The sequence below is a fragment of the Leptidea sinapis genome, chromosome 15, assembly GCF_905404315.1.
Source record: "Leptidea sinapis chromosome 15, ilLepSina1.1, whole genome shotgun sequence".
Lineage (NCBI taxonomy): Eukaryota > Metazoa > Arthropoda > Insecta > Lepidoptera > Pieridae > Leptidea > Leptidea sinapis.
Genome location: NC_066279.1, coordinates 12373779 through 12386023, shown reverse-complemented (window position 1 = coordinate 12386023; position 12245 = coordinate 12373779). Strand labels below are relative to the sequence as shown.

Sequence of the window (12245 nt, the reverse complement as noted above, 5' to 3'; positions counted from 1 at the left end):
TCGAAATTCCAATCAGAAACGTGCCGATACAAAACTTTGATAACATTATTGCAACTTTACAAATACACAACTAATATTATATAAATAATATGTTTATAGTCAAGACATTAGTCATAACTTCGTTGAATCACAAAATAATATAAAGATGTCTAAGATTATTTTGTTTGTACTCGAAGCCATCGCAATTCAGGTAAATTTTAAAACAAAACAATCACACAATGGGTTAAAAAGTGCAATACAATGCTACTGTATAAGAAACATTTTAATATTACACGGCGACGGAAGGATTAAAATACGATTTAAAATCACTTATTGAACGTCAAAAACTATCTTTTCTCACTATAATAATAACATATTGTTTAGATATGAAAGAGTGACATCTCAAGTCAATTTCGCAATTATTGTTCAGCAGGTTATCTGTAAAGTAGATCCTGTTAGTGGAGCCACAACCTGACACAAGCCTTGCACAAGACATACCAAGATATACGAACCACTCGAACGGTTGGCTCAGTTGGAAATAGAGCCCCGAGAGTTCGCGGGTTCGAGTCCCGCATCTTTCATAAATTTTGGTTACAAATTTAATTTCCATATAGAAATTGTGCTTCTGTGCTCTCATAGCACTGTTATAACCATATAATGCCCTATAGCCCAGTGGTTAGTGACCCTGACTACTGAGCTAGAGGTCCCGGGTTTGAATCCCCGTAGGCATTATTTATTAGATGAATATGAATGTTTCTTTCCGAGTCATGGCTGTTTATTTGTATTTCTGTATGCTAAAGTAAGTATATTGCATTAAATATATCGTTGTCTTGTACCCATAGTAAAGGCTATGCCCAGTTTGGGGCAAGATAATTTGTGTAAGAGTGTATCAATAGTGTTATTATGAATGCCACTGTACACTGTTACGTCGCTGAACATTAACGTATTGTATAAAAATTGTCATTTGTTTTGTTGCAGACCGCTTACTCACAATGCCTGAATCGAATTATAAACAGCTGCGCCCCAAATGTCTACGAAAATATACTACCAAATAATTTGATTATTGGGCCACAAGGAATACCCATCTTACCTACATTAGCACCGGCCGCACCCTGTTTGCCTACTTTAGCACCGGCCGCACCTTGCTTACCCACTTTAACGCAATCATCCATCTTACCCGTTGCGCAAAATGTTATCCCAGAATACCCTTACCCAACTGTAGTTCATGATAGTAGTGTAGCAAATAGCCTTGCCAATGCCCTGCAACTTTTAGTAGTAAGTAACCTGTTAAGCAACACGTTACCCGGCCCATGCGAATTACCGGGATATCCTGTTGAGACCGTTTTGCCTATGCCAGCATTACCCGGATGTTCTTCATACAATTACGTATATTAGTATCTATTAAATTAATAAAATTAATATTTAATAAGATTGTTTTTTTTTTATAATAAATACTTTTACTTTTAAAATAATATTACGAACCTGTTGAATGCTTTTGAAGTATATTGCATTTTCTATGTTTGAAAGATATATTTACTAAGTACAAATTTTGGTAGAATCCTAAATCTTACACACACACACACACACACATTTTCATTATAATGTAATATATTCTAAGAATAAATTTTATTGCAGTACCATATTAGTTACTTACATAGATTTACAAAATATCTGTTACAAAGTATACGTTGGTTTAAAGTAACTTTAATTTTACAAGTATTCTGGCCTCACACTAGGATTCCCTGTGTCGTGAGATCCAGTCTTTTCCCCTATAATAGTATAAAATAAAAATAAAATAAATTTGCGTGTATGTGTGTGTATGGAAGTATGTGCGTGTATGTATGGATGTGTCTGTATGTGTTTGTGCTAAGTAAGAAAAGAAAATTGCTAACGTTGGTATAATAATTCAAATTATTGTTTTTTAGTTTAGTATATTTATAAGTTATTCTGTATCATTGTAATTTAAAACTTTTAACCAATCAAATATTACTTTTTTACAACTGCGAATATATGATAACTATTGTCTATTACATACATACATTACATTGCTACGTACGCTCGAAGCGTCCCGGATATTGAGGGATAAAAATGCGGCAATTTGTCTAAATTAAGAACCTTATATTGAAAAATGCCTGCTATATGTTATGTTTAAAAATACATTTGTAGAAGGATTTCTGTGGTAAGAGAAACCCTTAGATAATCTATACGGATGGTTAGACTGTTACAGCTGTGAACACGTCGAAGAAATATCACTCACGCTTATACAAAGTGCGTATATGCATGCGTATCGAAGGCTATGTTCCGATATGCACTGCGAGCACTGCACAGTGCTATCACTTTAGAAAAATTCGTTCCGTTATGGACTGCCAGTATACTGCCGTCATAAATCGCCGCCATATTCTACTGTGAGCACTGGCGTTTTTAAGGTAAGGTACTCGCAGTACTTTGATCACGTGATCAGTCAAAACCACTCGAGTGCCTAAAATATGAATTAAAATATTTTTAATTTGACAGCATTCCAACAAAAGTTTTTTAATGAACTAGAAAACTTTAATACACTTATTTGAATGCTGCGTCAAAAAATGCGGCTGACAGTATACGGGATTGCGTTCCGTTTTAAACAGTAACCAGTATAACTGGCTATAAAGGAACGGGCTCACAGTATACTAAATTGACGTCACACTGTACAGTGGTCGCAGTGCATTTCGGAACATACCCAAAACCTTACAGGACAACACATATGTTCGCTTTACAGTAGTACTTTGTCATCTTGGTTACCATAATAACATGATTTTATGTATTGAAAGTGTCATTTTCAAAATAAATCATATGAATATAGATATCACATTAAATATCACTTCACGACTGTGGCAGCTGTGAAAGCGTTTTAAGCAATGCACGCACACCAAAATAATAAACTTGGCCAGTTGTTCTGCAATATTATTGTTCTAGTAGGGCCTCAAAATCATAATATCGTATATTATAACAACTAGCTGACCCAACAAGCGTTGTATTGCCGATATTAAAATTGCGATACAAAAGTAACTGTTGATCGTAGATGGGTGGAAATTTGAAGTTGTATGTATTTTTTAATGCCGACTCATAATCAAACAAATTTTAGAAAATGTCAAAAAAAATTTAAAAAAATCGTGTGGATAATCTTATCATTTAGGGGGATGAAAAATAGATGGTGTCCGATTCTCAGACCTACCCAATATGCACTCAAAATTTCATGAGAATCGGTCAAGCCGTTTCGGAGGAGTTCAATGTTTAACACCATGACACGAGAATTTTATATATTAGATTATATTGTGCATATAAATGATATAAAAAGCACATCGTCACATTGATAAATGCTTGTTGAACGTATAAAAATAGGTTCAAACGATTATTTTTTATTTTTATTTCAAAATTAAAAGAAACAAATAAGAGGAAATAAAAATTACATGTTTCATTCTCATGAATTCTATAATAAAATAGCACATCAAAGGCTCAGAATAAAATAGTCATGTCACGTATAAAATTGGTCTGGACCATTCGTGAGCTAGGGTTTATTTATATGACCTATAATCCCTATGTGAATTCAAAATTCAATCTAAATTTTATAGCTGTGTAAAACTTAAGACCTTAGATCAATTTATACGTGTCTAGAGAGACTGTGCCAGCTATAAAAACGTTGAAAAAAACTGAATTCGACAGTCAGCCTCTTTCATAATAGCACCAGTGGAAGTCTCAACGACGCCTTATAAAAATCTTTTATTGATCATAATATATATTATTTTATTAATATATATTAGTTACAATTCTTGAATATTTACATTAGAATTTTGTGTAATTATGTAGAGAGTGAGATAGGAGGAGAGAAAGAAGAAAGAAAGAAGAGGAGCCTGCCTACAACTGTCGTATGCATGAGAGAAAGGGAAGCCAGACAAACTTGCGCCGAACGCGTTACGTTAACAAGCGGTTTAAGGCTGGGGACCGAGCCAACGACCTTGAGGAATCGAGCGGATTTAGGTTACCTCTCCCGTAGAAGATCGCTAGTTTTAATTCAGAATTAGAAGCATTTTTAATTTATTACAAACATAATACAATTTTCTTTACAAAACTATGTCATGTTAAATAGTACTGGTGTACAATTAATAAATTTTCGTACAATTTTTATCTAGATTGACTAATTAGCATGGCTCCAACTGTTATATTAATGGGCATATTGGTGATTTTTTTTCGCATTGTTTATAGAAAATAGAAATATAATGAATAAATTAATTTTCTTCTCATATTTTGTAGACATGTAATTATTTTTTGTAAAAATATAAGCTTTATATAAACCGTCAAGAAATGGTTTCAATTATGCGCTATTTTGGCTATTTCTTGTGATAGTAGCCTTAACCTCCCATAAGAAATCACTTCAAAATCGTTTCACAGAATACTATCCAAACGTGCTACAACCTAGATAAAATTAAGATAAATCTTTCGCAATAATATTAGATAATAAATCTATAGTAATTGAGCGTGTAATGATCTTGTGATTCGTACACGATTAGTTCCAAGTTAGTTGTTGTTGGACAATGATATTGTATCAAGTAATATTATTAATAGTTTGCACTTGTCAGGTAAGTTTGTATTCTAATTATCATGCATTTGTCAGCGATTGAACTGTTTCTGAAAACGTGGCTCAATTAACTGTGGTTTCAATCTGACATTTTAATATGTGTTATTGAAAAGAGTGGCCGTTGAGTTTCTTATATTATGTTCTTCTCACGGGCTCAACCTCTTACGAAAATATGGTAGATTCAGTAATTTAAAAGAAATATTTATAGTGATTTAAAAGCGCTTAGTTTAAGCCTAATTTAATAAAGTTTATTTGACTTTTACAATTATAGTTTTCTTGCATTCATATAGATTATATATATATATATATATATATCTATTGTTGTGTTTGTTTATTTTATTCTAAAGTTAGTCAGCACGTTTTCCATACTGTTTACTTGCAAAAGTAGTTTCAGTGTAAGGCCTTGACTTGAGCAATAATGTATTATATTCTCTTTTTCAGTAAAGTACTATTAGGGAATAGTTTTATGTATTTTTAATACCGTATATACTTTATACAACTTTCTAACTATCAGAATAGAGGCTCTGCGAGGGATGTCGCCATTCCTTAAAATACATAACTTTAATTAACGCACGTTGCGCCCTATCAAGATCTAAGAATTTGGATTTTGCTGCGCCTTCCCAGATAGGTATACAAAATATTATATAAGTATGGACTGGGCTATAGGGACATATATTTTATTCAGCAGGTGTTTGTAGAATTACAAGAATTTTTAGGGACAACTTGTCTTTAACTTCTGAGAATCCAGATAAGTTACCGAATGCTCTGAACATCTCGTTCATGGTGTGGGTACCAAGATAATCACTGTTCTATCACGATTCCTAAATGTTTGGTGATCGTAACTTTCTTTATAGTATATACATAAGCTATCACACTTATAACCTCTAGGTTAGAATAACAAAGTTCTTAGGCTGATAAAGACGAGATTTTTTTGGTAAAGGAGGACAAACGACGGTACACTTGGTGTTAAGTGATCACCGCCGCCCACATTCTCTTGCAACACCAGAAGAATTACAGGAGCATTGCCGACCTTTAAGGCAGGCGCATTTTTTGAAGTTACCCATGTTGTATCGTCCCGGAAACACCGCACAAGGAAGCTCATTCCACAGCTTTGTTGTACGTGGAAGAAAGCTCATTGAAAATCGCACTGTGGAGGACCGTCACACATCCAGATGGTGGGGATGATGATTTAGATATGCAAAAACAGATATTACAAGTCTTTACTGTATTCAGTGTTAATAAATTCCTCCAAATATGTGGCGTTCCTCCACAGTGCAGTTTTCAAAGAGCTTTCATCCACGTACAACCAAGCTGTGGAATAAGCTTCTTCTTGAAGATATGGGAACCTCCATTAAAAAGCGCGTACACCTTTCTAAAAGGCCGGCAAGGTATTCCTGTGATTCCTTTGGTGTTTAAAACAGAATGTGTCTTTCTCACTCACAACATGAAATGCTCCGCTCTCCAAAAAAACACTTCACTCCGAAAAACTGCTTTTAACTTACGCACAATTTTATCGTTTATTTTATTTGTATACCAGTATTTTTTTAATTTTTAAAATTCAATATACCTACCGCTTATATTAATATATAAGCGGTAGGTATATTGAATTTTATTTTTAGTCAATGTTCACCTCGGAATAATAAAGAAGATATTGAAACAATTGCATATTCTTAAGGCCGTTCCCAATATACTATCTACAGATAGAGATAAATTACTACCTTCTACTGTCAGTAATTAGCTGTCAATAATCTGAAGCTGTCCCAATATACCCGATAAGTCATTCTTATCGCCTCATGTAGGGACGCGTGAATTGAAATTTCCATACAAACTTTATATCGCTGGTAAGCTTTACGTCGTCCCATTGACAGAAAGCGTGCACGGATAGGGTGAGTTACCGTCGATAAGTTTATTGGGACAGAAAAGTCAACGATAGTTACGATTTTTGTCTCAAGTAAGGGATAGACTGAATATTAGGAACGGCCTTTAATGATTAATGATATTTTCGAGTATGAACTTAACTTGTTTTTAATTTTTAAATCTTAGTTATTTCTAAGTAGATATTAACATTTCTATCGCTTTTAAGAGAATTTTTTATGTATGTTTGTATCACAAATTCAAATTCAAACTCATTGCATATATGTAGCTTGATATCTTGTTTACTTATTGCATTATCAGACAGGGAAGTTATCATCACCACCCATACACTTTTGAAACACCAGAATAATGAGATAAGCCATGCTGGTTTGTTAATTTGGTATGTTTGTTTGATTGATTGATACTACAATCAATCTGAAGACCCTACGCAAGGGCTTTCTTTCCACAGTTAGGCTGTAAGTGAAAGAGTTCTTTGAAAATTTCGCTCGGTAATTTCAACACAAAATGCCAGCTATGCACAACTTATCAGAGCGCAAAGTCTTTTGTTCAACTGCTTATTTTTCTTTTTCTTTCAGACTCTCTCTTCATATGTCTATCCTCACCCAAGACCTTACAACTATGGACAGAAAAATGCTCCAGTACCGACACATTGGCCAAATCATCCACCAGATTATACTTATCCAAACAAACCAGCCAAAGCAAGCTACGTCTTAGCAAAACCATTACCAACGCCAACAGAAGAATTAAAACCGATTCCAAAACCATCACCAGAAAATCCGAAACCATTATCAGAGATTCCGAAATTAGAAGCAACACGACCGGGAACTGTAGATTCAAATGTGTTAAATAACTTAGCTATCGCATTACAATTATTAATAGTAAGTAATATTATAAATAATGCACCGCATGAGCCATTGCCTTCAAAGCAATGTGGAACACCAATGCAAAATTATTTAGAAACTGTATCACCTAATGCAAAATATTTAGGTGAATACGATGTTCTATCAAATGCTTTACCAAATTATGGCTTTGAAAAAACTTTGCCACTTAGAACTGGAGGTCTAATGTCACCATATGAAGCTATTAACACCAATAACTTTCCAGAAGTTCCATTTATGAAAGATGATTTCCAAAATCCATATGCAGCTGTTATGGCATTTGATGGTAATAAAGACGTATTCTCAGTGGTGGATTTATTTTAGATTAAATTATTAAATAGAAATATTTTTATTATGTATATTAAATTATAAGACAAATCATCTATGTATTGTTTTTATTTATATCTGACCTTTTGTCTTCAGAATTTATCCTAACAATGAGCGTTGTTGGCGTACCTAAATGGTTTAGAACCTTCGACTCATCGAATGCTTCATTAGCTCGCCAACGCTCTTGTGAGTCCTGTGGTGTTACAAAAGAGTATAGGCCTCAGTGATCATATTTAAAAGCATGTGTATGTTATAATGTTTGTTATGCTTTCATAACTACACGACCACATTAGCTATGGGCCTCGCTGAAACGTGAAGCCCCCTCCCGTTCCCCTTTCACCCCCTCGCGCTCGTCCTGTCGCGTCAGTACGGTTTGCAGTTTCATTACCGCTATGTACATGTCGCAATATTTTCGTGCTTTATATTTAAAGATTTCATTGTTACGTTATGACTTTTGTTGTTAATAGTTCTGTAGTTTGTGTGGCTATAATAATGCTAGAAAAAAATTTTTTTTTCATTTAACCCAGAACTTTTCGTGTATTTTCATCATTATAATAACAATAATCAGCATTACAACACAGCACCTTTACATCAATCTATAATGCACAAAAAATAAATCAGTGTTTATTTATTAATAATAATATCGTAGTGATGCTTGTTTTGCATACCGTAACAAAGCGACGATGTGACGTTAGGTCCAGAGATAATGTAACTTACTACTAACTTCTTAATTTTTCAATATCATCATAAAAGTCTGCCCGCACAAAATATGATATAAGGAGCATATTACCACGAAGATTTTTGGATTCCTCGAAGGCGATACCTATGAATTATAAGCGGAAAAAGTTCAGGACAGAGCTTACTTTTAAATAATAAAAAAAAACAACTTCTTTGAGAACGAGTCAGTTTTGATAATACGATGCACAGCTATTCTTTTGATGTAGGCGAAAAAAATCTGAGCAGTGAATGTCAATATGAAAAATGCAACGATTGTGAAATTAATATCATGATTACATCATAACCTTCACCTATATAAATGGAAAAATAGAGCATTACTAACTCAGTTTTGTAGAAGCCGTGTGAAAGAAACAAAAATGGGACACAAAATCTTTATTTTGTCTTTCTTACTATTTGTTCTACATGTAAGTACTTACTTTAACACAAATATCTCATATTCAACGCAATACATTATCAATCAATACTTTTAACAAAATTTCAGTGGAGTTTCACGTTTAGTGGCTTATTGTTTGACTATTAATTTTCTCTCGAAATCCATAACGGGATCTAAAATATAATATCAGTATTGGAGCTATGACTACTCATAAGCTGGCTTAGTCTTAATTTAATGTCAGAAGGCGATTAAGAAGAAAAGTCTCAGGCTTGAGAAGAATGGAGGCAAGCAAACAGACAGAACTTTTTATAACCAAATTATATTATACTCAAGTTGTTGAACCTTAAATGCCGAAAACGCTCAGGGTTATACATGAAGGATATAGTTTATTCTCGCTCGTTTCGCTTGGTCACAATTGGCATCAAAATGTTAGCAGGGCCAGGTTAATGTTAATGAGCCTCAAAATTTGGCACTATGTCTATCTGTTAGAGGTCACCCACGCCATATATGATTTAGTCGGTCTGATGTATGATTATCCGTGCGGTCTAGTACATTCTTTATCCAAGATGACCAGACGCTATTTGAACTGGCTGTCCCTAGATATGTGTGCAAAGAAAGAATGCGGGAATTTGCAATGGCAGATAGACGCTTCTTGATGTTACTTCCAGGAGCATCGCGACGTTCGTGCGAAACTTAGCCTGAGATCTATAAAGCGTACTTAGACTTTGATCCGACTTAACTCACGTAAAACATAGCTATGTGTTAGCTTAGCATAATCTTTCATTTCGTTTTATTGTAATTTGGCAGCTGAAGTTATACTGAGCTTAAGCTAAGACAACCGAATACAAAAGTCAAGTTCTAGTCCGTCAAGATCACAATCAGAAATACATCAGTCTATTGCATTAACCTTCAAGCAGTCGCGCGACGTTGAAACAATGCCTTCTATATACTTTTGGTTGTAAGCAAAACATCGCGCGACCGCTTGAAGGTTTATAACTTAAGTAATTAAGAGGTCTTCAAGCTCTACTCTTATCGTCTTTACCGGCAATATATCTCTTGACTCCAATCGTGAGCCAATGTCACTCAAAACCAGAGTAGTCCCAGATGTCTCTAATAAGTTTCTTCACTTTCCACCAAACAAGCCATTTGCCTGTTTGCCTCCTTAAATATGAACATAATAGCAAACATACAAGCAATCACGCCTGTCACCAGAGAAGTAGACAGAAATTAAAAACTTCCATTAGCCATTGTCCCGATGTAGTAACTTACCTAGCTTGTTTCAATCACACATTAGTATTAAACCTTTCATAGATGCTCTCTTGTTCTTTTTCTGTTTGGCTAGGACCATTTTTAATAAATCTCTGATCGTGGACAATACGCCGAGGTCGATCTTTTCCAAAACTTCCTACAATGTTTGCCTTATAAACTTGTGCAGTCAATCTACTTTTATCCATCTTCTCTGCATCACTAAACCACTCCAACGCTGTCTTATCAATCAGTAATTATCTCTACCTTTTGTTTTACTCCTAAAAAATTAAGTTGTCGACGCGTTTGACGTAATGTCGATTTACGTGATTGTGAAGTCATTCGAATAATTTTGTGTAGATCGCACTTGGCACTCTGATCATTAAATGTTTAGGTAACTTTCAAGCCATAATACCTTATACAGGTATAGCACAGGTTGGTACACTTCAGTCATGATCATTTAATAAGATATAATGTGCAAACAATAATCCAGATTTTTATTGTAAGTTAAATCTTACATAATGTTTTAAGCCAAGACTATCTTTATTCCCATAAATATATCAGGATATATCCTGTAATCATAAGATTTTAATTTTAACTTTCTATCATATTTTTAGGATTTCAATTTGCTTTTAAGAAAGTTTTATTGAGGTCAATATTGCTTTTGTAAAAAGTACTTGTAATGATTACAGTACATATAGCTTAAATATAACAAAATATATTGAATAATATGATTTATGAAAAATGGAAAGGTCCGTAGCACCCTTTACCGGCGAGCATTAATGAAAAGAGCAATAAAGTTGAAGCGCGTGAGGTTTGTAAGGATAGAAGCAAGTTCTGTTGTCTCTGCTTACCCCGACGGAATAAGACATCAGTGTATGTATATACCTACGTCTAAACACAACTGGGATACATAGTTTTATTATTCTCCTCGTAAAGTCTGCCTTTTGCTTCTTGAATCAAATTTACAAGGAAAAGTCAAAGAAGAGCAGGATGTTTGTTATTTTGTTCATATTTTTTTTAATTTCAGGTACAATCTCAGCGTTGCGGTAATCCTCCACCCGTTGTTAACCAACTTTTATCATCAAGTTCAAAAGCAACCTCGCAAGTAATATCTGCTCCAGGATCTCCTACGGTCACTACAATAGTAGACAATTCATTGTCTAATACCTTAGCGAACGCCTTACAATTGCTTATAGTTGGTGATATACTGGAAGCTTTGCCTTCATCATTAAAACGCGGTTTAATTAATGAACAAATCCAAGAAATTATAATACCACGTGGTAATATAGAAGTCATACAGCAGCACACTGAAGAAATATCTCCAAATTATTATGGGGGTATCACAGAGACAATTTGCTCGCCAGTAATTGAGAGATTGTCTCCAAATATGCACGGTATTATAAGTGAAAGTTTTTCAACCCAGTACAATCCAGTTATTGAAACCATTTCACCTAATGGTTTTGGTGGACTCACAGAGTCATTCTCTCCATTCTACAATGGCGTTGAAAATATACCTCATAATTGTTATGGGTATACAGAATCAATAGTTCCAAATTATCGTGAAGTAACTGAAGTTGTCACAAATGGACCTTATTTTAATAGTTTTACTGAAATAATTTCTCCGACTATTGAGAATTCTCTTGGGGCAGTAAATACTCCTTCAGCATTTATTCCGAATTTCTACGGAGGCCTAACTGAATTAGTGTCTGCACCAGTTGGTGCTGAAGTTTTATTCCCTTCTGAGATACCCGCTCAGTTGAAATGCAACTTTGGATACACCTCAAATAAAGCCCCCTGTGTGAGTGTAAATGTAGAACCTTTACCATTTGAGCCTTGCAATAGTGCCTTTAAGGGTTTATATTTTTAAATTTACGTTTTTGTTGTACGTGACTTCAAGTGTATATAAAGAAATAATGACATTCTTTGTTTTGAAATAAAGTGTGGTAACTGTTAAGCCGTGGAAACGTGATTTTATTCAAATAAAATATTTTTACTATATTTTGTTTTTTTCTAAAGTAGACTTAAATTAGTCGAGTAGTTGTTGATGAATTTTTATGTAATCTATTAAGGCAGACTCTTGCGGATTGTTTGCATTACTTTTGCATTACATTAAAATATTTGTTGAGATAATCTTTAGAGATTTCGTATATTTTGTGATTTACCTAAAGATATGAATTTTGCACCAAAAATACCTGGTGAAAAGTGAAAACATAAA

General features: G+C 34.1%; 1 protein-coding gene across 1 annotated transcript; it reads left to right on the top strand.

Annotated features, from left to right (window-relative positions):
- Nucleotides 1-218: 218 nt before the first annotated feature.
- LOC126968203 (uncharacterized) lies at nucleotides 219-11897 on the top strand. Its single transcript, XM_050813060.1, has 3 exons — nucleotides 219-222; nucleotides 1181-1285; nucleotides 11734-11897. The coding sequence occupies exons 1-3, from the start codon at nucleotides 219-221 to the stop codon at nucleotides 11895-11897; spliced, it is 273 nt and encodes a 90-aa protein (XP_050669017.1).
- The last annotated feature ends 348 nt before the right edge of the window (nucleotides 11898-12245 follow it).

Excerpts from the sequence above, each read along its gene's own strand:
- LOC126968203 (XM_050813060.1), top strand. Across the intron at positions 1,286-11,733 it reads GTTAAGCAACACGTTACCCG|TGTCTGCACCAGTTGGTGCT; the intron begins GCCCATGCGAAT and ends TAACTGAATTAG.